The sequence below is a fragment of the Lissotriton vulgaris genome, chromosome 3_1, assembly GCF_964263255.1.
Source record: "Lissotriton vulgaris chromosome 3_1, aLisVul1.2, whole genome shotgun sequence".
NCBI classification, from domain to species: Eukaryota; Metazoa; Chordata; class Amphibia; order Caudata; family Salamandridae; genus Lissotriton; species Lissotriton vulgaris.
The window spans coordinates 1,210,618,914-1,210,645,264 of NC_141689.1; the positions used below are offsets into that span (position 1 = coordinate 1,210,618,914).

General features: G+C 44.7%; 1 protein-coding gene across 2 annotated transcripts in view; it reads right to left on the reverse strand.

Annotated features, from left to right (window-relative positions):
* Positions 1-26,351, reverse strand: part of GNE (glucosamine (UDP-N-acetyl)-2-epimerase/N-acetylmannosamine kinase) — a 397,785-nt gene that overhangs the window by 178,781 nt on the left and 192,653 nt on the right. For both annotated transcript variants that reach the window (XM_086961671.1, XM_086961672.1), the window contains exons 3-7: positions 19,979-20,430; positions 17,760-17,912; positions 10,669-10,881; positions 9,369-9,456; positions 9,067-9,277 (exon numbers count right to left, since the gene is read on the reverse strand). In XM_086961671.1, the coding sequence (XP_086817797.1) occupies positions 9,067-9,277; positions 9,369-9,456; positions 10,669-10,881; positions 17,760-17,912; positions 19,979-20,430 (1,117 nt within the window). The remainder of the gene's footprint in view (positions 1-9,066; positions 9,278-9,368; positions 9,457-10,668; positions 10,882-17,759; positions 17,913-19,978; positions 20,431-26,351) is intronic.

Consider the following 26,351-nt stretch of genomic DNA (forward strand, 5'->3'; position numbering starts at 1 on the left):
CGTGGGTCCCAAATATATTGGGAAACTCCTCTCATTTTACGTGCCCAACAGGGCTCTGCAGTCTGCTTCTCTGGCCAAAGCGGCGGTGCCTGCCATCAAGCGCTCCAGAATTGGGGGCCGATCCTTCCGTTATCTCGCCCCTAAGGGCTGGAATGAGTTACCCCTGCCTTTGAGACAGGCATGCAGCCTTCTCGCTTTTAGGAAAGCATTGAAGACTTGGCTTTTTGTTCAATAGTAACCCTATTTTTTCCTCAGTTTTTAGCTGTTGTGTTGTTTCTCTGTATCTAGTTCTCTTCGCCAAAGCGCTGGGATGCTCGCGAGTAGCCGTGCGCTATAGAAGAAAATAAATAACATAAATAACATAACATATGCGCGCCCCATCCGGTGAGCGATGCATCCGCTGTTAGTATCACTTGTGGAATCGGTTCTAGGAACGACTGTCCCTTGGAAATGTTTGTTGTGTTCCACCACTTCAGAGAGCGATGTGTGCGGTCGTCTACCAACACCAGATCTGTAATCGGAGCCTGATTCCACTGTGTTGCTAGACATTCTTGCAGTGGACGCGTTTGTAGTCTGGCATATGGTATTAACAGTATGCAGGAGGACATCATCCCTAACAGCTGCATGAACACTCGAGCTGTTAGTGAGTGTTGTGGTTGAAATCTTTGGATCAACGTGATCATTGTTTGGATCCTGATTGGATTGGGGTATACTTTGGCTCTGTCTGTGTCTATAGTAGCCCCTAGATATTGTTGAACTTTGTTTGGTTGCAGGTGGGATTTGGTGTAGTTCACCGTAAACCCTAGCTGGTGCAGCAATTGAATGGTCTTTTGTGTGTTTTGAAGACATTCTTCTTGTGACTTGGCTTTTATTAGCAAATTGTCCAAGTAAGGGAAGACCTGTATTTGTTGTCTTCTTAGGTGTGCTGCAACTACTGCTAGGCATTTTGTGAACACCCTTGGTGCTGTTGTGACCCCAAACGGAAGGACTTTGAACTGATAATGTTGTCCTTCTACTACAAACCTGAGGTATTTTCTGTAGGCTTTGTGAATTGGGATGTGGAAGTAAGCGTCTTTTAGATCCAGTGTAGAAAGAAAGTCCCCTTTCTTCAGTAAAGGAAGTACTTGTTGGAGCGTGACCATGTAGAAATATTCCGAATTTATGTATGCATTGAGAGGTCTGAGGTCTAAAATTGGCCTTAGAGACCAGTCTTTCTTGGGAATTAGGAAGTATAGAGAGTATACTCCTGTCCCTTGCTGATGTTTTGGAACCTTCTCTATAGCATGCTTTTGTAGCAGTGATAGCACTTCCTGTTTTAACAATGTTAAATGATCTTGACTCATTGGACGCTGTCTGGGGGGATGTTTGGTGGGGTAGCTGTGAGTTCTAGGCAATAACCATGTTGGATAATTTGTCTCACCCACCTGTCTGATGTGATGTTTTCCCAGGCAGGTAGGAACTGCGATAGACGTCCCCCGACTGGTGTTATATGGTCTGGGGGGAGCTGTATGAAGTCACTGTTTTGGGGTTGGGGAGTTGCGGTTGTTGTTATTTCCGCGACCGCTACCCTTGTTGTTGTTACCTCTGTAACTGCCTCTTGAATTACTTCTGGGTGATGTTGGTGTAAAAGAGGTAGATTGCTGGCTTGTGCCTGTATTTTTTGACCCGCCTCTATAGGTGGACCTACGAAAGGAACCCCTTTGAGTTGGCTGTTGTAATACTCCCATTGATTTAGCCGTTTCTGTGTCTTTTTTCATCTTTTCTAAAGTCTCATCTGTACCTGAGCCAAAAAGTGTTTTTTCATCAAAAGGTTGGTTCAATAAGGATGTTTGTACTTCTTGTTTGAACCCTGAGACCCTAAGCCATGCATGTCTTCTTAACATGATACTGGTGTTGATGGATCTTGCAGCAGTGTCTGCCGCGTCTAAGGCGCACTTAATGGAAGTGTTAGTTATTATCTATCCTTCTTGTATGAGCTGGTCTGCCCTTTTTTGATATTCCTTAGGGAGATGTGTAATGAGTTTTTCTAACTCATCATAATGAGCTCTATCATAGCGTGCAAGTAGCGCTTGTGTGTTAGCTATGCGCCAGCTGTTTTCTGCTTGGGATGCTACCCTTTTGCCAGATGCATCTATTAACTTGGACTCCTTATCAGGAGGAGGAGCTTTTCCTGTAGATAATGAGTTTGCTCTTTTACGAGCGTTTGTGACTACAAGCGAGTCCAGAGGTACCGGTCCTTTGATAAATATTGGGTCCTTTGGGGCTGCCTTGTATTTTTTATCAATTCTTGGATTTAATACTCTAGCCCTCACAGGGTCTTTGAATATGTCTGCTGTGTGATTGAGAAGACCCTTCAGCATAGGTAGTGTTCCTGATGTTCTTTGTGCAGCAGGTAGTGTTTCTAAAAGGAAATCCTCTATTTGAGGTTCTGTGTGTAAGTCTACCTTATGGTATTTTGCTGCCCTATTAATCAGCTGTTCAAAACCTGTATTATCATCAGGTGATGAAGGTTTTGAGGGGTATAATTCTGGGTCGTTCTCCTCATCTGACCCTGCATTATAATTCTCCCATGGGTCTGCTTCATCTGGGGCAGTGTCAATCAATCAATCAATCATAATACTTGTATAGCGCGCTACTCACCCGGAAGGGTCTCAAGGCGCTTGGGGGAAGGGGACCGCTACTGCTCGAACAGCCAGGTCTTGAGTTGTCTCCTGAAGGCGAGGTGGTCCTGGGTCAGCCGAAGGTGGATGGGGAGGGAGTTCCATGTCTTGGCCGCCAGGTAGGAGAAGGATCTGCCTCCGGCAGTGGCTCTTCGGATGCGTGTTATAGCGGCGAGGGCGAGGCAAGCGGATCGTAGCTGGTGGGTGGGTGGGCGTGTGGAAGCTCAGGCGTTCGTTGAGGTACTTGGGTCCCAGGTTGTGGAGAGACTTGTGTGCGTGGGTGAGGAGCCTAAACGTGATCCTCTTGTTGACGGGGACCCAGTGCAGGTTCCTCAGGTGGCCGGAGATGTGGCTGCGTCCAGGGATGTCCAGGATGACTCGGGCAGAGGCGTTCAGGATGCGTTGTAGTCTTTTCTGTAGCTTGGCTGTGGTTCCGGCGTAGAGGGTGTTTCTGTAGTCTAGCCGGCTGGTGACGAGGGCCTGGGTGACCGTCTTCCTGGTTTCGATCGGGATCCATCGGAAGATCTTGCGGAACATACGGAGGGTGTGAAAGCATGAAGAGGAGACGGCGTTGACTTGTCTGGTCATCGAGAGGGAGGAGTCCAGGATGAAGCCCAGGTTGCGTGCGTTGTCTGTCGGCTTGGGGGCAGTGCCCAGGGCTGGGGGCCACCAGGAGTCGTCCCAGGCGGTGGGTGATGGCCCAAGGATGAGGAGTTCCGTCTTGTCTGAGTTCAGTTTCAGGCGGCTGTTCTTCATCCACTCGGCGACGTCTTTCATCCCTTCGTGAAGGCTGGTTCTGGCGGTGTCGGGGTCTCTGATGAGGGAGAAGATCAGCTGGGTGTCGTCGGCGTAGGAGATGATGTTGAGGTTGTGTTGGCGTGTGATGGCTGCGAGAGGTTTCATGTAGACGTTGAAGAGGGTGGGGCTGAGTGATGATCCTTGCGGGACGCCGCAGATGACTTCGGTGGCCTCGGAACGAAACGGGGGGAGGCGGACTCTCTGTGTTCTTCCAGTGAGGAACGAGATGATCCACTTCAATGCCTTCTCTTGGATGCCGGTGTTGCTGCGGCGTTGGACTAAGGTGCAGTGGCAGACAGTGTCGAACGCGGCGGAGAGGTCCAGGAGGATGAGTGCCGCTGTTTCCCCGTTGTCGAGAAGGGCTCGGATGTCGTCGGTGGCTGCGATGAGGGCGGTCTCAGTGCTGTGGTTGGCTCTGAAACCGGACTGCGAGGGGTCGAGGGATCCATTTGTCTCGAGGAAGGCGGCAAGCTGTCTGTTGGCGATCTTCTCGATGACTTTGGCAGGAAAAGGGAGGAGCGAGATGGGGCGGAAGTTCTTGAGGTCGGTGGGGTCCGCTGTTGGTTTCTTTAGTAGAGCGCTGAGCTCAGCATGCTTCCAGCTCTCCGGGAATGTGGCGGTGTCGAAGGAGGTGTTGATGACGTCTCGGAGTTGGGATGCGATGGTGGAGTCGGCCTTGTTGAAGACGTGGTGGGGCAGGGGTCAGTCGGAGATCCGGAGTGGATGGTGTGCATCGTGCGGGCTGTGTCTTCGGTGGTCACTGCGGTCCAGGTGCGGAGGGTGGCGGTGGGGTGCGTTGATTCGACGGTTGGGTGAGAGGATGGTGTGCCAAAGTTGTTATGGATGTCGGCAATCTTGAAGGAGGAACGAGGCGAGGGAGTCGCAGAGATCTTGTGAAGGGGTGATGTCGTTGTTGCCGGTGCTGGGGTTGGAGAACTCCTTGACGATGCTGAAGAGTTCCTTGCTGTCGTGGGCGTTGTTGTCCAGTCGATCCTTCAGAGATTTCTTCTTGGTGGTGCGGATGAGCTGGTGGTGCTTGCGGGTCGCGTGTTTGAGGGCGGTCATGTTGTCAGTGGTCCGGTCGAGGAGCCAGGCTTTCTCGAGGGTGCGGCAGGTCTTCTTGGAGTCCTTGAGTTCGTTGGTTAACCAGCTGAAGGCGATGTGCTTGCTGGATGAGAAGACGGGGTCAAGCGTGTGGCCAGCGTAGTGGGTGGGGGTGTTGACCAGTTGCTTGAGTCCGAGGTTGTCTAGCAGGGTGACTGTGTTGGTGTCGTTGTTGTTCTCCAGGTGGAAGTTGAGGTCCCCTAGGAGGATGTAGTCGGCAGAGGGGAGGGTGTGTGGGCTGATGAAGTCCGTGATGTCTTTGCTGAATTGTGCGCGTGGTCCCGGGGGTCTTTAGATGAGGGTGCCTCTGAGGGTCGTCTTTGGGTCGGTGTGAATCTGGAAGTTGAGGTGTTCGGCGGCAGTGTAGGTGACGTCGGCGTTGGTCGTGATGCGGATGGTGTTCTTGTGGACGATGGCGATGCCTCCTCCGGTCTGGTTGATGCGGTCCTTCCTGGTGATCTTGTATCCATCCGGGATGGTGATGTCGGGGGCTGAAGAGGCGTTCATCCAGGTTTCAGTGAGGAAGGCGACGTCTGGAGATGTTGTGTCGAGCAGGTTCCAGAGTTCGACGGCGTGTCTGTGGACGGAGCGGGTGTTGAGCAGGATGCACTTGAGGTCGCTGCTGGGGTTTGGCTTGGCGGGTGCGGTGCATGTTCGGAGGCAGGTAAACTTGCAGGTTGTGCAGGTGAAGGGTCTCTGGAAGCGTTTCGGGGCGGCCCGGCAACAGGCAGGGTTCCAGCCGGCATTGAGTTCGTAGAGGGTGGCAGTGTCGTCATCCCCATGAAGTTCTCCCTCCCCTGTATCACTTTCTACATCTGTTTGAGGTGTAGATGGTCTTGGTGTCGAAGGTGGGGGAATAGCTGGCATAGTGTGAGGAAGAGGAGAAGAGGGTGTGTCTCTAGGTTGAGGAGAAAGGGGAGGCATTGTATTAGTCCCCATTGTTCTCTTTATAGGAGGAAGAGCTTTGTCGTCCAGCTGTTCATTCTTCCTCTTTTTAGGTAATTTTGTCACCACTTTGCCAGTTTGCGGATCGATAAACAAAATCTTTTGTTTTGGATCTGTCTGATGCTCCTGTGTCGGTACCGAAGTTTTTGGTTCCGAAAGGTGCCTTTCCTTCTGACCGTCAATGTTCTGTGTTTTCGGCACCGAGAATTTGCTCGATTCCGATTTTTTCGGTGTCGAGTAAGTCTTCGACATCAAAGCATGTTTCGGTTTCGACAGGGAAAGTTTCGACTTCGAGCTTTCCTTTGTATGGCGTTTCGGTGTTGATGTCGACCGTTTCCCGGATCCGACATGGTGGGAGGCCAAGTGTTTCGGTTTCGTTGCCGGACCCAAAGGCGGGGCGTCGGAAACTTTCTTCGGTAGTCCGAATGGGCTCGAAGGTGGGGTCAACACCAAACGGGGTCGGTTTTTCGGTAAGGGGACGTCGTCACTCACGGTTTGTTGAGCGTCGATTTCTTCGACATCAGAGTCGTCCACTTCCGACCCCGACTCGTCCTCATCTTCCTCTTCTTTTTCGGGGTGCTGGGCCTCGAACAGCTCCGGGATTGCCTCTGACTGCATTCTCGATACTTCGTGTCTTCGGGCTCGACGGTTTCTAATCGTCGACTTGGAGGAGAATGCTGCGCAGGCTTCACAGTCCCTGGATTCGGGTTCAGGTGATAGGCAAAGATTGCACACCTCGTGTAGGTCCTTGTGTGGGAACATAGCACCACACGTTGGACATTTTTTAAATGGAGTCCTTTCCATGGACTCCGGGCTGGACTACGTCGAGAAAGGCCTCCCGATCTTGTCGACGTAGAAGTCGAAAATGTTTATTGTTGACGTCGAAACGCGTCGGAATGGAAATGAACTCTTGTTCGATAACAATACCGTCGAATTGGAAAGGGAATACGCGCCGAAATATCAATTTTTCTCGAAGTCGATCCGGAGCGCTTTCATCCTCATCCGAACCTGATGGCGGAAAAAAACAATCTAAGGATGGAGCCGATGCCCATGCACACTAGCACCCAAAGGAGGAGTCACCAGTCTCGTGACGACAAAAGACTTCTCCAAGAGAAAAACAAGTGCAATCATCCGATGGCGATCTATTCATAAATGTACCATCTGCAGCCCATATGCCTCGAACCTATATTAGCTTCAGAAAGTTCACAGCATTATTGTCTGGTCCTTCTACCTACAGAATATCATACTGGAAGACGTACAAAATAGGAAATCTGAAACTAATTCTGGAAACTATTACAGAAATCTCGCCTGAGCCTTTAGAATTTAGTCCTTTCATGTAAGTATTTATAAGCCAAAATAAAAATCTTTTCTTTAACATGGATCAGATTTAATTATTAGATTTACTGCAGATCTAACCAATTGTATTGAATAGAAGACCTTAAAATAGAGAGGTTAGGAGGATAGTACATTTATCTCTACTCACTTTTGTTGTCGTCCTACATAAATTTGTCTCATGCACTATGCACATGTGGATGCCTTTTTTTCATATTTTTCTCTCATAAGTTGTTTTGCTGGTCGCTTCATTTGGAATGTCGTTATGTTGTTCTCAACAATGTTATGCCGCAATATGGTATTACTGTTTTTGGTGACAAATCTTTATATATATATTATAGGTCCCCCTGGATACCTGGGTTGTTTTTACTGGAAGAGGTCCTGAAGAAGGTGGCCTTGAGCCTCCGAAACGCGCGTCGACCGACCAAGTGTGGGGTCTCATATTTAATCTTGAGACCTGTATTCACGATTGAACTTCCTGGTTTCAAATGGTGTTGTGATGCATGTAGATAGGGTGAGAATTTTGTGAATGTGTGAGAATGTTGTGATGGATTGTCTATTACCAGGGGCACTAATGATTTGTGTGTAAATGTTAAAGAAATTAGCTTTGTAAATAGCAATGTATTGTATGTATTTTATTATGCTTTCTTTTTTCACTTCTCTGTATTCTATTTAAAAAAGTTATGTATATTAAAAAAAAAGCTTTTCAAAAAATGGTACTTTTCTATTTGTGAAAAATTAGTAAAGAGATTCCTATATATAAAAAGCAATGATGATTTTAAAAAAGAAAAAATGAAATACATTCATACTTTTGAAAGAATGAAATAGATTGTTGTGCCTTTGTCACCAATATCTCATTATTAATTAGAGACATATGTGCATTAGATTGTTGTGGCCATCAAGGGAAATTTGCTTTCTTCATTGTGTTATTTCATTCCCCTCTTTTCCCTGGCCTGATTAAGTCTTGAGGGGGTCCCATCATATTTGCTACTCGAATAGTACCTGTCCTCACAACCCTGTGTAATACAATCTTCAAGGAAAGGTTACTTCTAATCTGAATTCATCATGCAACTTTTGCTGATTAGTCAAGCATTTAATAGGTAGACTATGGATGGGTTCCATAAGTGTTTTACCAAGAGATAAGTCTCTCTTCTGAAAACATTTTATACACATAAATGCCTCCCTACCTATTGAGTAGCCATACTAACAGACATTGGTTGAGAGTTTACTTTTACCAGGATGCAGGGTTCTCATCTCTCATCCACTGCCATCTGCATAAGACTCCACAGGATGAGGGCAGATTATGATATCGTAAGTTGACATGATAGAGAAATAGGTATAATTTCCTTCTTCAAGGGATCTTCTCTGATAAATTTGGGAAATTAGTACTTCCAGTTTATCCTGATAAAGCGGCAAACTTAGTAAAAGGACAGCATTAAGGTTAGAGGCTAAATCAGTCACACAGGATTCACAAAGAAGTTTGGCCCAGTTGAGTAGTGATTACCACTAGGAAAATAGTTCCCATGAAATATGCCCAAGTGTTGATTTATGTATGATCTCCAAGAAATGTCTCTTTGTGAAAAATACAATGTTGAGTTACCTAAGAATGAGTAGTGTCCTTCATTGTCTTATCTTGTGATGTGTACCCTTTGCCCTATTCGGATGGCCTCTGCCACTGGATACTTCCTTTTCAAAGAAAATGACACCGATGGTGCGGTGATGGGGACTAGTTTTCTTTAGTACTGATATACTATTTTTAATGTATTGTTGTAGCCCTGAGGAAGTCATTGTTTGAAGCCTCTTAAGACGAAACATGTGTTGGTCTACAGAACGGATACATTTGTTGAATGCATTCATAAGTAGACCATAAAGAAAATTAGGAGGACTAGATTTGGGAAAAATTTGAATTCATTGTTACTTAACACTACGGAGCTCAGGAGTATTATACATTATTGTGGAAAGCATCACTTCCCTGTGTTGGAGTGTGGTGCCCATTTCATCTCCTTGGAGCACCATGAATAAAGACTTTTTCGTTTTTTGATATAAGGAACACACTCATTTCTGCAGACATATAGCCCAGCCACTGCTGTCTTATTGTCCTCAATGGACTGTGCCTGAATACTTTAGAAATGTGTTTCTGCAACAAGGACACTACATACTTTCTAGAAATATCAGAGCTTGAATAAACAAGGGATAAGGCAGCTAAATAGGTCAAATATGTATTTACCTTCATACTGACTATTGCTACCCGCAAATTAGTTCCACCAAGATCCACAGCCAGCGCACTCTGAGTTTCAAGGATGAGATCAATGTCTTGAGAGATGTTTTCCTTCACAGGAGGAAAGCAGAACTTCTTCTGTAATGGCCACTTCAAGTTAATAGACTTGAGAAACTTCACTATTCTTGGAACAGCATTTCCATCACCGTAGATCTTTGAACTGGAAAAAAGGAACCAAAAGAAATGTTCAAACAACCAAACTATCTACAACAAGAGAAAACTGTTGCGGTAAATCATTATTTCGAACTCACCCTGGGTAGCGTTTACCAAATTGAAGCTGCAGTGCCTGCAATATTTTGTTCTGTGCATCCGCATCACGAACATGAAGGACATTTTCACCTGAGACACAGCAAATAAATGGTTTGTGAATCAGGAGCTGTGCTGTAATGGCACCACTTATATAAGTGCAACTACACTAGTGAGAAAATTAACAAAAGACAAATTAGATTTAATTTGGCACGGGCCACAGGGTTTTGTCTTTGGGGGCAAAGGGAATCCAGTACAGGTGCTTTAGAGTTAGGCAAGGTCTATGGAGTGCACGTGGTTTACAAGCTGACAAGGTGCATCTATGAAGTTAATTTGCAATAGTGGTTGAAAAAGAGGTGGTCAGACTTGAGAAAGGAAAATTGATTGTTCTTTTTGTAGTCATTAACTGTACAATCAAAAGAAAATCTGGAATAGACTCTGAACTTTCATTCGATATTTGTTTTCCAGTTGTGCCCACTATTTTCACTGTACTAGTTCTCTTACTGAGTGCCACTAGTGTGAACACCAGATTCTACGCCTAGTTATTCACCGCTATGACATAGCAACTGTGGGAAACATAGGTTGTTCTTCACTGTTGCGGAGTGAAAGGAATTCTAGAGTGCTCTGACAGGCCAGTTTGAGAGCCTGTCAGTGCAGTCCTTGCTCTCTGTACTGCTGGAGGGTAGAGGACACAGTTTTGGGAGGCGTTGGGTGGGGTAGCACAGAGGGTGATAGTTTGTTTGGCTGTAACCATTTTTATTTTTTTTTACATTTTAGACATGCAGATGAAGCCGCATTATGTATGGACTCATTACACTTCAGTCCCTGCATAGCAGTTGAAAGCAGGGACAGATGATTTTAGGGACCATCTAAAACAAAATTATACCATGGTATGAAGTGAGTAACATATGTTTTTCGTCTTGGGGTTCTGAGTGACATAATAGACAACAAGAGCAAAGCTCGAGTTATCTATTTGATGTCACTCAGAACCCGTCAATGAAAAACATACCCGTCATTCATTGATACTCCTATCTCCTGAAATATTCATTGAAAAAATTGTTGTACCGGCAAGAAAGGATTCACAAGCTTCTTTTGAAAGTTGGAAAGGCTTTACAGAGTTGCAAAATGGTTTAGTTATGACCCAAACTCATTTTGGGCTGCTAACCATGTAATTTTGAGAACTGCTAAATTATTTAATGCACTGAGTCCTAAATGTCTTGCAGTGAAGTTGTGAGTGATGTCATAGGAAATGCAACATACTTGTGGGGAGGATGTATATCAAAATGCAACTAAAGATGAACATACCCGTTTCTCTCCCGGTTTGACGTGTTCCCAAATTGATGACAGGGGTGCCAAAGGCTCCTGCTTCACGAACCCCACAGCTGCTGTTCCCAATCATGCATCCAGCATGAGCCACAAGCTGTATAAACTGCTCAAATGGAACATGCTTCACAGCTCGAAAATTGGGATGTTGCTCGATTCCCTTTTTTCTCATCACTCGAACCATTTCTTTGCTACCTGTGAATAGAAAACGAAACGGAGCCTTGTCGGTGGTGGTTGGTTTGTTGTTTTTTACGCCTATGGGTGCGCGGTTTGTCATACATATGGCCCTGTATGTTACCCAAATGCAGAAGTAGGCTCTGGAGCTCCCAGTGCAGCAGTGTCAGGGTGGCAGCCTGCCTGCTCAGAGGCAAATGGAAAGAAGAGTTAAAAGAACCACCACTGTCACGTTTACCTAGGTTTTCCCCGTCACTGGATTTCACATCAAGATAAACAGTGTTCAAACAGAGCCCCACCTGTGGAAGGGGGGTTGTATTGCAATAACCACTTAGCTGAGTAGGTTCTTCGAGCCCGAGAATTAGCACCGATCCTGGGCAAAAGCATTTACAGAAAAATGATCGACTTCATGGACAAGCTATACTTAATTCAGTTGAAATCTTTTTTTATACAAATGCTGCATTCTGATGAGCCTTTCCAGAGGATGATTGCCTTCGTGGCAACAAAAGCTTATGCAGAGGCTATTCATGTTGAGAAAATAAATAAGTTATTGATCTCTAGTGGTATACCCTTACTACACTCCATCCACATTGCATACGAGTGCCGCTGAGCAGCAAACAATGCGGTTCTTGTTGCTCCAACTACACAAGGGTCATACCAAAGGATGCATATGTTGTTGTCTGTGCCTCATCCTATATCTTTCTAGGAATGGATGACCAGAAGGGTTGTATTTAAGGCAAGCGTAGTGGAGATTGAAGTGTGGGTTCTTTCAAATGGGAGAACGAAAGTACAGACTTAACACTAGCATCTAATTTGCAGATTTTGTTCAGCCCCTACTTCTCTGTGTGAGGTTAGAACATAGGCAAGGGCATGGTGAACAGCAACAGATGTAGTTGGAATGGATGAACAAACATGTTCCACAGTAGCAACCATCCTATCGATGCATCCTACCATGAGTAGCTAACGAAAACACGCAGGGAAGCCTGAATATTTATTCTCCAGATTATGTCAAATGGGAACATAATCCTGGAGAGACCCTGTGGCTGCCTCGTTAAAAACAAAGAGAACACGTACATAGGTCCAAAGTAGATGTTATCAAGGCTTTGAATGTATACCAGTCAAGGACATGCCATCTAAGCAAGAAAGAGCCTCTGTTTGCATTATGGAATGTTAAGTTTACCTTAGAGGAATCAGATAAAGCAAGAATATTGAGGCAGATTCACGTTAGTGTGACTACTATGCCGGTTCACAATTAAAATCAATTTTTCTCATCGCCTTAAATACACACCCTCTTATCTCCAATACAACGCACTAACTGACACCACTCCTCATGAAGAGCCTGATACTGTCTCCACTTATTTTCCACCCATCACCCAAGTGTTAATGTGATCCGCTCTAAAGAGTCCTCAGATTGTATCTAAAGCTCTCACCTAATATCCACCCCAAGCTCACAACACTAACAACTGTTTCATATACCTTGTACCTTTCTTCAAAGTAAATGCAGCGCTCCAAGTGATGTGCCAGACTAGGTGAAAATTAAGGATGAACAAAGGGATGAAAATGTCACTTCTCGTTTCGTTTCAAAAACTTTATTCGATTCAAAACAAAAGAATCATAAAAGTTGAACAATTACATTTACAAACATAATTTAAAATTCATTTTTAAAAGGAGTCTTACAGTTATAACACTATAAAATTCATTAGTTAATATAATCACAAATAAAACCCATAGTTTTACTTTCAATTAATTCAGATGGTTCATGAATTCTTCGTACCGGGGTATATATTAGAGGGCAGGTAAGATAAGTAATAGAAAATCACAATGCAACAGTATAGGATATACATAATCAAAGGGTCAGCTTCTTGGGGCCATATTTAGCCATACCGTTTTCTAATCAAGAGTGACACTCGTATTTTCTAATCAAGAGTGACACTCGTGTCACTTCTCATCTAAGCTCTTTAGGCAAAAAAAGGTTTTCTAGTTAACCAGTTTACTTTGATTGTTTGCCATGGGTTACTCTGAAAGTTTATACTAGATAAACACTCAAATCTCAATATGCATGGGATTCCATCATATGCATCTGCACACTTTTACAATTTCCAAAATGGTGAATCCTTCGTTTTTCCTTCGGTGCAATTCTTCTAGAGACAGTCGCATTCTTCTGGTCCATGACAGCTGTTAAAAATGTAAAACTCTGCACTCAGTGCGAGTGAAGCAGATCTTAGAATATATTTTTTCTTCTAGTAGCACCCAGCAGACGGCACTCAGAATCAAAAAAGCGTTAATTTTTCTTGGCCCCGATACCAATCGTGCCAAAGCATGAAAAGCTTTCTTCAGAAAGGGAGTAGGGGATTTATTTGGGCAGGAAAACGTAGATAATATTTCCAGTGTCAAGATGAGAAAGCACATGCTTGAAATGAGTTTGAAAAATCATTAAACCATACCAAATCCTGCATCTTACATCACCATCCTCCCATACAATTCCAGAATGTAAACAACCTGACAAAAGTAACGAAAATAATTTTAAAAATAATATAAAAGAGCTCTGCGGACATTTAGAGAATGTTTAAGATTATACTTATTTTAGGGAGGTCCGCTCTTCAGCATACTGTACAGTCAATTGACAAACGGAAGTTATTGCAAAAAGATGTTGCCAACTGTAAAATGCACTTTGCTCTTAGCATAACATTGTTGATTCAACAAAACTAGTTCTCACGTCACTACAGATTATGGGTAACCATGGTGCCAGACTAGTGGGGACGGCTGCTTACTACCTTACTGACTGCTTGAAAAAGGAGCTTCTTCATCATCTTGCATGAAGGGGTCTGTCACAGGGATGCTGGTGTAAACTCAAAGTCATGCAAACATGGACTGCTGATTTGTTATGCAGTGATACGTAGCAGAGACGGCAATCATCATTTGGAGTTGGGACAAGAAACAAGCTGGGCTAACAGGGGTATTTTGTTGACTGAACTATTAAAGATTCCGCAAAAAGGTGAGGTAAAGGGCGCACAGTGGTACCAGCAGGGCTGTAAGCCCCGCCTTTTAAAGCATGACTTTCCATTTAACTTGGGATAAAGATGTTGACAGATGCGGAGTATACAAAATGGCATTCCTTCATTTCTAATAACTTAAAACAGAAGCAGATGATCAGAGGAAAGAGAAAGTAGAAAGTAGAAAGGGTATAATCAACAAGCAAGCAAGCTCCTCGCGCAGACGACTAGGATCTGACACGTTGGAGGCAGGGCTTGCCGCCACTGGGGGTTGAGTCATTCAGCGCACCTGTGCTGGGATGAGACCCGCCCACCCGCCTACTTAATCTCTCGCCTCCCTGCTCGCTTAGATTCAGTGATTACTACTCCTCTGAGGCGGAAGCCGGAGGACGAGACAGCCACTATTTTAATTTGTATTTTGTTTGTTGCACTTTTAACTTGTGAATTGTGCTATATCTTAACAAGCTCTTCACTCACCCTGACCGCAGGGGGAGGGCTTGCCGCCATTGGGGGTTGAGTCATTCAGCGCACCTGTGCTGGGATGAGTCCCACCCTCTCTCAACCCTATATATTTTATACCACTTCCCGCCCGCGCAGCGGGGAGGGGGGGGGCGCAGCGGGCGCCGCGCCAAAGGCAAGCCCGTCTGCGCCCGTCCGCACCGGGACCGGGCCCAGGGCCTCCCCCCCCTGGTCAATGCGTCCCTCAGACCCCTAATGCCCCTGCTATGATCAAATATACCTCCTCTCAACTTCTAGAACTTAATCCATCCTCCAACCTACCGCATTCTATACCTTCATTTCTATACACTGACCCTTCGGTAGGTCCTCTCAAATGCTCTGCTTGCATTGACCATATTCCCCCTGCTACTACCCCTGGCAGCACTCATCAATGTACGCTCCCTTCCAAAACACAAACTCGATATCTTAGAGTTCATTGTGTCACATAATCTCGATCTATTGTTTGCCACCGAGACTTGGGGTGACAACTCCTCTGGTCCCGACTTCGAAGCAGCCATCCCTGAGGACTACTGCGTCCACAGACTAGATAGAACTATTAAAAAGGGTGGCGGTATAGCTATTATATATAGAAACCGCTATAAACTCAAAACCACAGCCCTTAATTACAGAGACTGCAAAGCCTTTTCCTTTTCTATTAGCCTCTCCAGTAACCAGTCATTCACAGGCACCTTGCTCTACCGCCCTCCTGGCCCTAGAGCTAATTTCCTTGTTAGTCTTAGCAATTTAGTCGAAATTACAGCTGGAGCTCCTCACTACACTATATTAGGAGACTTCAATTTTCATTTAGAATCCCTCACCGACAATGATACCATCGCCCTTATCAGAGATCTTTAAGCCGTAGGACTTCATCAACTTGTTACCCTGCCTACTCACAAGGCAGGACATACCCCCGATGGGATATTCACCAACAACCCTGATATTCTGATTTCCCCTCCTATTCCCCTTACTTGGACAGATCACTCAGCAGTCTGTTTTTCCATTAAAGCCAAGTCCCCTCCATCTCAAGCCACACCATCATCCCCAACTTCAACACGAGACTGGGAAAACATTGATATCTCTCACCTTGCATCTATGCAGACCACTGGCATCAATGCGGTGGAACCGGATCCATCACTAGAATCTAATATCTCAATATCCTGGACACGGCGTGTTCCACACTGGCACCTCCCAAAACCACTCACCGCAATAGAAAATCCCCTTCCACTCCATGGTTCTCCGAACCCCTTCGTTTACAAAGACAACACTGCAGAAATCTGGAAAGACACTGACGCAGGCACTACAACCCTCTTGACAAACTTTCGTATGAAAGCGCCCTGTCCAAGTACAAAGACCTCATTGTCTTAGAAAAGACGACTTACTACACTTCCCAAATTAATCAGGCACACAACTCCGCAAGGAAATTGTTTCAGGTGGTTAACCAGCTTTCGAATCCCCCCCCATTCCCTCTTCCGACACGTCTCAACACCTCTGCAACTCGCTTGCAGATTTCTTCCTGGACAAAGTCACTTCTATTTTTTCTGCTTTCCTGCACGAACCTTCTTCAACTCACAATACAGTTAACCAGCCTTCAATCATCAGCTCTCCCTCTAAGTTTAATTCAGTCTCTGAGGAACAAGTCTCTCGTCTAATTTCTAGTACCAAGTCAGGATCATCCCATGACCCATGTCCTCCTTCCATCCTCAACCTCATCCCTGATGCCATCTCTCCTGCCTTGACCAATATTTGCAATACCATGTTCGCTACTGGTTCATATCCTACAGTTTGGAAAAAGGCCATCATCAAGCCACTTTTGAAAAAAGCCACCCTTGACCCCACTTCCCCTTCCAGCTACAGACCCATTGCCTGTCTTCCTTTCCCTGCAAAAATATTTGAAAAACTAAGGAACATGCAGCTTTCCAAATTCATTGATGCAAATAACCTGCTAGATGACACTCAGTTTGGATTTAGGCAAGGGCACGGAACCGAGACAGCCCTAATCAAGGCGGCTGACGAAATAAGAATGATGCTAGATAAAGGCGGTGCAGCAGTTTTAATACTGCTCGACCTATCCGCGGCCTTTGACACGGTCGATCACCCCACTCTGATCGACCGTGTCTCAGCAATCGGCATCCAGAATAAGGCCAAAGACCTACTTGCTTCTTTTCTGGCCAATCGCTCTCAAGCTGTAAAATTAGGCCCTTTCTTTTCCCACACGTTCTCCCTTCCGTGTGGAGTGCCGCAGGGCTCCTTGCTAAGTCCGACCCTGTTTAATATCTATGTTTCGGACTTAGCGAGGGTGATCAAGTCCTACGGCATTAGTCTCACAACCTATGCCGACGACACAAAGCTCGTCCTATCTGTACATCATGATGGACTTTCAGTTGCAGCAAACTTTCAAGAGGGAATGCTTGCCATCAGCTCCTGGATGTCTTCCAACTGTCTAAAATTAAACTCTGAAAAGACAGAGGTAATGACATTTGGGAAACTTGAACCTGCCTGGTCCCCCCATTGGTGGCCCAATGAGATGGGACCTCCACCCGAACCTGTCACTAAGGTTCGTAACCTTGGAGTCATGTTTCACAACAGACTGCTCTTCCACCACCACGTCAACTCGGTAGTCTCCACCTCCTTCTTTACTTTGAAAAAGATCAAGAAGCTTCTCCCCTACCTTCCCACTTCAGCTGGTAAAACTCTGATCAGTACCCTCGTTTTCTCCAGAACGGACTATTGTAATGCCCTCCTTCTTAATGCGCAGGAATAAGTTCTCAATAGGCTTCAGCTAGTGCAGAACGCCTCAGCCAGAATCCTACTGGGCATACCCAAGTTCACCTCCATCACTCCGTTCATTAGACAGCTTCACTGGCTTCCTGTCAAAAGCCGTACAAAATTTAAGGCACTGTGCATTGCTTACAAAGCTATCAACAACTCTGGCCCTCAGTTTCTCAAAGATGCTTTCCGTCCTCTTGAAAACCCTAGGACCCTTCGCTCATCTTCAGCTCATCTGCTTAATGTCAAACTCACAAGGAAAGCTAACTGGGGTGACAGATGCTTTGTGATTTCCACGGCCAGATTATGGAATTCACTTCCTTTTACTATTAAAACTTCCCAGACTCTCCTTAGCTTCAGGAAGAAATTAAAAATCTGGCTGTTTCCACATTAAGATCGGTTATTTGTCATCATCTGATCAGCTAAGCACAGAGACACCCTTGGGTATTTGCGCGCTATAAAAATTGCCAAAACAAACATGAAAGCAATGCCACCCATTGAATATTTGAACAGTCTCCTCCGGCCTCTGCTCTTTTCAGAAGAATCCACAAACATCCCACATCAACTCCAAAGGAAGTACCTGCTGCTCAGCTTGCACAGCTGCCTTGAGAACAAATGAGAAGCCCCAGCACTGTTCCTCACCTGCATCAATGTTAGGGAAGAGAATCAGCGTCTTCTTATCAAAAGAGATGAGTGCATCCAGGGTGAGTTCGAACATCTTCACGGAATGTTTAATGTCAGTGGTCACCGGATGCTGTAGGGCCACAATGTAATCTTCAGGTCTCACACTGCTGCCTGTTGGACAAACACACGCACCCATCCATTATTTCATATCAGGCTCCTGGAAATATTTCCATTAAGCGATTAAGCTATCAGTTCTGCGGTCAGTGTGTAACTGAATACAGAACTTACATTTTTGTTTGTATTGTGACAAACTCCCTCTAAAAGCGGTGTTTGCCTAAATTGTGCATCTTCGAAGAAAATCTTGCTGTGGCTTTCTTCTTTCTGAATAGCCAATTCGATTATCATTCATAAATAATGTCAGAGCAAAAGCCACATGGACAGTATAATCATACCAGGGATTTCGTAATAGGCTTCCATTGTAAGGATAGCATGCCTGCAAGAAGCACGCGGTATACCAGGTAACAAATAGAACACTTCATGGATTTATTCTTAATAAAAAATAATAATAATAAAAAAATTATAATATATATATATATATATATATATATATATATATATATATATATATATATATATATATACACATATGAAAAAAATCAACCCTGGGTTCATGCTGCTCTATACCAACAGTAAAGTTAAGTGCACCTGTTCCATCTTGTGTGTTTCTTGGGTTTTCTCTCTTCGTTCTTTAATCTATTGCTGTTTCTTTAAATCCTGTACTTTGGGATCGTAATGTCATAAAGTCCCTTGAGCTTGACTAGACTCTGGGAGATACCAGTCTACTTAAAATTAGTAAAGATTTAATGCAAGTACGTCCCTTAGAGGCTCGCCTGCTTTAACATATCTCCAAATGTGGAAAATATAAGCAAGCCAGCTCCACGATGTTGGCACAACAATGGGGTAAGGAAATCAACCTTTGCCATGCAAGTCTTTACCGTGAATACCTTTACAACAAAAATGTAAGCATATCACAGTTAAGTTAAACATATATATATATATATATATATATATATATATATATATTCGGTGGGTAGGAGTTTTGGGTGGTAAGAGTATCTTTAGGGTGGGCAGGGGGCATTGGTTGGTAAGGAGGATTTTAGGGTTTAGGGGGGGCAAGGGTATTGGGTGGTAAGGGTATTTAAGGGTAGCAAGGGTATTTTAGGGTGGGTATGGATGTTTTAGGGGTGGGTAAGGGTATTGGGGGTAAGGGTCTTTTTAGGGTGGGCTAGGGTGGTTGAGTTTATAGGTAAATAAGTATAAATTATATATATATATATATATATATATATATATATATATATATATATATATATATATATATATATATATATTTGGGGATTAGTGCTGCAAGTACAACATGGCACTTACAAATTAGTCAATATTACATAGAAGGCAGCAGTTTAGCTCACGTGATGGGGGTGGGGGGGCAGTGCAATGATAGAACGGTTTTAAGTACAATGATGGAGGATACAGGATTTATATATTTCACTTACCTACGATATAGTTACATTTTCATTGTAAAGGTATGCACTGTGAAGGCACATGCGTGGTAATGACTTGAGTGGTAAAGGCAATGCATGGTAAAGGCTTTTGGTGGTAATAGCATGCGTGATTCTGATAGGGAGGCCTGGAAGTCAATCCATTACTAGAGGAAACCCCCAAATTATTTTATAACAACCAAAGCTCTTTCAGGTAAACAAAGCTTCTTTAAATGAGAATTCCATTTTATTTTAAACTCAAAAACACCTGCACTGAAGTTGAACTGGTGTGCAATGAGTCCGACAATTCAATCATCAAATAGGCAAGAACACGACTGTCACCAATTACTGAACTGCTGTGTGAAATCATTACACCCATGCCACTCATGAGGTGGTTTCCAGAAAGACAAGTGGCAACACTCAGTGAACAGTACAGAGAAATTTTATAAGTTACACCTGGTCTATAGATTGGGTGGTTTCATTGCTCTTAATCCATTACCTTCACAACTCCAAGAACACCTAAATAAGTTCTATAATGTTTGGAGTAGCTTTTACAGAGCCCAGTTATCTGCTGGTCAAACACAATCAGAAATGGCTTTACAAAAGCAACATGTGGATAAAAACTCTGTTGGGGTGGGGTTGGGGGCATAGGAGGGAAACGAACACTACCAAGCCATAAAACACTAATTGAGTACACACCTAACCATGTGTGGATAATGCTCATATAGTCCTTGTTTTTGGCATTCAGGAGCTTGTCGTAGGAAGGACACCCAGCTAGAAGGATGCGTTCGTGGTCTTCACACATTGCAATCAGGTGCCGCTCTGCACTTCTGGTACAGCACACGTGGTAATGTGCCAGTTTGGAGATTGAATGCCTGATGGAGTCATCAATGGTCCCACTAACTTCACCGCCTTCAATGTGGAGAATTCGAATGTTCATCAGAGCTGCAGATGTGGCGAGTGCTAGAGCATCAAATCGATCCCCGTGAACGATGAGGATGTCTGGCTTCAGGCGGTTCAGCACATCAGGAAGTTTAACCAATGCAAGGCCCACCGATTCTACCATGGAAGCTTCATCCTCTCCCCTGACAATGGTGTGCAATCTTGCCTGGATGTCAAAATCATCTTGTTCGATCATACGGTAGGTGTTACTAAAGAAAGAAGGTGAAATTCGAGTTCAGCAAATTACATTGGGCATAAATGAGCAAACAGTGAACATAATTAATAGCAGAAACAGGGCATATACCAAGCATCAGCTAGCCATAGAATTAGCACAGTTTTGATGCCAACTATAACAGCTCAGGCCTTTATGCCTACAATAAAACGCAAGCAATAATGCAAGAAATAACAAAACGTTATCTTCTTGGTAGTTCGGGAACGGTTTGGTGTGCTCTTCTTCCCTTTCAACAGTTGAGAACCACCTGTCACTCCATCATGAAACACTTCAGAATTAGCCATCAACTCCATTTTTAAGTCGAGCTATTTATAGCTCTGAACTATTGTAGGGAAAACAATACTCTTGAACAAGCGGATTCCTCCCAATGCATGTTGTCTACTGATGCGTGACGCTTCGCCAGGCTCGAGCTTGGCCTCACACCCCATCCCCATATGCTCGTTCCCTCCCACTCGCTCGCTCCCCCGCCCCCCACCAGGCTCTTGAAGCGTGGCGCTCCGCAGGGCATAAACAGGACCATCTGCTCGTGAATGCTGGCATGGTTGCCCAGGCCCCTCCCTCCCAGCGCGCGTGGCACATGCATTCTTTGTGAATAAAAGGAAACTGTTTAAACTTAAAGTGTGGTTTTTTTTTTAACAGAGTAACTCCACTGCTGCTATGGTTTCTGTAATCGCGTTTGTATCGGTTTAATTTTTATTTCAAAATGAAGCAGACTGTGCTCTTGCTGCCCACTCTTCATGCACACACCCTCAGATGGAGGCTGCTTGTGTTTTTTAAGTTGGTTGTACACTCCTAATGGCTGCTTGGGGTGCGTGCCTCTCCTTGCTTCAGCCCACCCCTGCTCAAGCCCCCCTCATTTGCCTTTCCCCAGCCTGGGAGCGCGCATAGCAGCACCAGACTTCACGTGCACTTCATGTTATCCAGTCGTGTGAGACGCGCGTAGCCTCGCACCCATTTGCTCCCCCACCAACCATTTATCGAAAAAGAATTCTCTCCACCGCCCCCCTCTGCGCAGCTCGTTTCCTCCCACTCGCTCCCCTGCTCCCTCTCCCCGCCCCTCACACAGCAATGCCAAGAGCTTGTTGTTTCTGTTGAGTTCTACTGTTTACCTCATTGCTGCATCCTCATCTAAGTGCGCACCACCCCGCTTCTCTTCTCCTTCACATGTAACATTCTGATACGTACACTTGGATAATATAGTTCGAAGAAGAAACATTTGCTTTGGTCTTGGGTCTAGACAGAAAGACTTCTGAGGCATCAGGGTACCTACTAAATAGCCTTCGGGTCTGGTTATGGCCAGACTCTGTTGCAACTTACTCTCTCAAGCCAAAACGTAAAATCGTTCTAGCTCGGAGTCCACTCTTAGGTGCTACCCTGAAAAATAATACTATAACAACTAGCACGCATTCTAGACTTGATTAATTGCACAACAAATACCACTCAGTGAGTGTGAGTCTTGCGTATTGAAGGCCTGGCATGGATACATGACAAAAAATATCCCAGTAGGCTTGGAAGGCAGGTATCTGCTTTCAAATATAATGGTCTAAGGCTCAGGAGGGCTCGAGGCATGACACTTTCAGGACACATATGAAAGATAAATTCATATACAATGACTGTAAAGTAATCTCATTTATAGTTTGTAGTTAGCTCGAAAATCTAGTATAGTCTTCATTCTCAGACACAGGACGTGCCCCTGCAGTCCTGCCACATGATGGAGTTACAACGTAATGCTTTAAAAACACAAGTGGACTTTTTTTCTTTATATAGTACATTACGGCAGCATTTCCAATATTCCCACTGTCATAATGAGGGTGGCCAGGCCATTGGGTTTTTTTTTTGGGACTTGTTCTTTAACTTTTTTTGTTTTGTCTATACTGAGCATTTGTTTGCTGCCATCTTTGAAAACTGGGACATGTAGTTCATTTAAAGAAATCGGTCACGATGCTAGGAAAACTGTCCAAACCCGTAACGCCTGGTCACAGAACAGTGCTGATGTACTGGTATGACTATAATGGCAGGGCTGTGTACACGCTTTGCGATGTAATGTCTTGTTTTTTCTGTCCCCATTCTCTCATTCCATTGTTTCCTTCGTTCTCCATCTCTTTTTGTCACGTTCATTTCCTACCTCCGTTTCATTCTCCTTATCTCTCTCACACACAGTCATACTCGGGTTCTCAATGAACTCCTCCCAACCATTTATTATTGTTCCTTGTCCCGAAGTTTTTTTTTTTTTTTAAGACTTCAGCCACGACGCACAAAATCCCGAATGCTGTGGATTGTGGCTTTAAAAAAATAAATAAATAACAAAGCTAAAATCTCACATAGGTGAAACCTTTATAGGTCTTGCTATAGCCATCGCGTGATTCAAACATATGAAGTCATCTTTGTATATAAAACGTATGCTGGCTGTGTGGATTTAGTTTCTTCTTTGTAATACAGTGGTGGAAAGTGTTTTTAGTTTGTGTGTGCTTTGTACAACCTCGTCATATATTTGATTTTTCATTTTTCATGTACACTTCAAAAGCGAACACATTCCACAATTATAATGGCAAAATTGTACCATAACATACAAAGAAAAAAATAACAATTTACTGCAGTTTGCCTTACCAGTTAACTAACATAATCTGAATGAAAAGTGCTATTTTACATACCTTACCATAGAGATGGGCTGTGTAAGTATTTACATTTTCTTTTCAGGATGACCTTGACATCTCAAAAGTAACCTCCTCAAACACTTGTGTTTTTAATTTTGCCGTTGATGCATCTTTTACTCTACTCTGGTGGCAGCCATGGCAATTTTTTTTTAAAGTGTTTCTTCTTTGTAACTTTGTGCTACTGTTGTCTTTTAGTGATCATGTTTGCATTTAGATGTGAGTTGACAGACCCTTGGAAGCTGATCTCATGCTATAAAATGAACAAACAACAAGCACGCTTTAAATACATTAACCCCTGAACTCTCCAATTAATGCTACCTGACCAGCTGGTTATGTAGGAGTATTTTGTCTGTATAAAGATGGGTCGTTCGAAATTAGGAAGACAAAAAAAGAAGACCGAAAACAACACTGTGGCAATATGTGAAACTGCTATCTATCTATCCATCGCCCTCACTCTATCTCCCTCCCTCACTCTATCTCCCTCCCTCACTCTATCTATCTATCTCCCTCACTCTATCCATCTATCTCCCTCACTCTATCCATCTATCTCCCTCACTCTATCCATCTATCTCCCTCACTCTATCCATCTATCTCCCTCACTCTATCCATCTATCTCCCTCACTCTATCCATCTATCTCCCTCACTCTATCCATCTATCTCCCTCACTCTATCCATCTATCGCCCTCACTCTATCCATCTATCGCCCCCACTCTATCCATCTATCTCCCTCACTCTATCCATCTATCTCCCTCACTCTATCCATCTATCTCCCTCACTCTATCCATCTATCTCCCTCACTCTATCCATCTATCGCCCTCACTCTATCCATCTATCGCCCCCACTCTATCCATCTATCGCCCTCACTCTATCCATCTATCGCCCTCACTCTATCCATCTATCGCCCTCACTCTATCCATCTATCGGCCTCACTCTATCCATCTATCGGCCTCACTCTATCCATCTATCGGCCTCACTCTATCCATCTATCTATCACCATCTATCTATCTATCACCATCTATCTATCTATCTATCACCATCTATCTATCTATCTATCACCATCTATCTATCACCATCTATCTATCTATCACCATCTATCTATCTATCACCATCTATCTATCTATCACCATCTATCTATCTATCACCATCTATCTATCTATCACCATCTATCTATCTATCGCCCTCACTCTATCGCCCTCACTCTATCGCCCTCACTCTATCGCCCTCACTCTATCGCCCTCACTCTATCGCCCTCACTCTATCGCCCTCACTCTATCCATCTATCGCCCTCACTCTATCCATCTATCGCCCTCACTCTATCCATCTATCGCCCTCACTCTATCCATCTATCGCCCTCACTCTATCCATCTATCGCCCTCACTCTATCCATCTATCGCCCTCACTCTATCCATCTATCGCCCTCACTCTATCCATCTATCGCCCTCACTCTATCCATCTATCTATCACCATCTATCTATCTATCACCATCTATCTATCTATCACCATCTATCTATTTATCACCATCTATCTATTTATCACCATCTATCTATCTATCACCATCTATCTATTTATCACCATCTATCTATCTATCACCATCTATCTATCTATCACCATCTATCTATCTATCACCATCTATCTATCTATCACCATCTATCTATCGCCCTCACTCTATCGCCCTCACTCTATCGCCCTCACTCTATCGCCCTCACTCTATCGCCCTCACTCTATCGCCCTCACTCTATCGCCCTCACTCTATCGCCCTCACTCTATCGCCCTCACTCTATCGCCCTCACTCTATCTATCGCCCTCACTCTATCTATCGCCCTCACTCTATCTATCGCCCTCACTCTATCTATCGCCCTCACTCTATCTATCGCCCTCACTCTATCTATCGCCCTCACTCTATCTATCGCCCTCACTCGATCTATCGCCCTCACTCGATCTATCGCCCTCACTCGATCTATCGCCCTCACTCGATCTATCGCCCTCACTCGATCTATCGCCCTCACTCGATCTATCGCCCTCACTCGATCTATCGGCCTCACTCTATCCATCTATCGGCCTCACTCTATCCATCTATCGGCCTCACTCTATCCATCTATCGGCCTCACTCTATCCATCTATCGCCATCTATCTATCACCATCTATCTATCACCATCTATCTATCACCATCTATCTATCTAACACCATCTATCTATCTAACACCATCTATCTATCTATCACCATCTATCTATCTATCACCATCTATCTATCTATCACCATCTATCTATCTATCACCATCTATCTATCTATCGCCCTCACTCTATCTATCGCCCTCACTCTATCTATCGCCCTCACTCTATCTATCGCCCTCACTCTCTCTATCGCCCTCACTCTCTCTATCGCCCTCACTCTCTCTATCGCCCTCACTCTCTCTATCGCCCTCACTCTCTCTATCGCCCTCACTCTCTCTATCGCCCTCACTCTATCTATCGCCCTCACTCGATCTATCGCCCTCACTCGATCTATCGCCCTCACTCGATCTATCGCCCTCACTCGATCTATCGCCCTCACTCGATCTATCGCCCTCACTCGATCTATCGCCCTCACTCGATCTATCGCCCTCACTCTATCTATCGCCCTCACTCTATCTATCGCCCTCACTCTATCTATCGCCCTCACTCTATCTATCGCCCTCACTCTATCTATCGCCCTCACTCTATCTATCGCCCTCACTCTATCTATCGCCCTCACTCTATCTATCGCCCTCACTCTATCTATCGCCCTCACTCTATCTATCGCCCTCACTCTATCTATCGCCCTCACTCTATCTATCGCCCTCACTCTATCTATCGCCCTCACTCTATCTATCGCCCTCACTCTATCGCCCTCACTCTATCGCCCTCACTCTATCGCCCTCACTCTATCGCCCTCACTCTATCGCCCTCACTCTATCGCCCTCACTCTATCGCCCTCACTCTATCGCCCTCACTCTATCGCCCTCACTCTATCGCCCTCACTCTATCGCCCTCACTCTATCGCCCTCACTCTATCGCCCTCACTCTATCTATCGCCCTCACTCTATCTATCGCCCTCACTCTATCTATCGCCCTCACTCTATCTATCGCCCTCACTCTATCTATCGCCCTCACTCTATCTATCGCCCTCACTCTATCTATCGCCCTCACTCTATCTATCGCCCTCACTCTATCTATCGCCTTCACTCTATCGCCTTCACTCTATCTATCGCCCTCACTCTATCTATCGC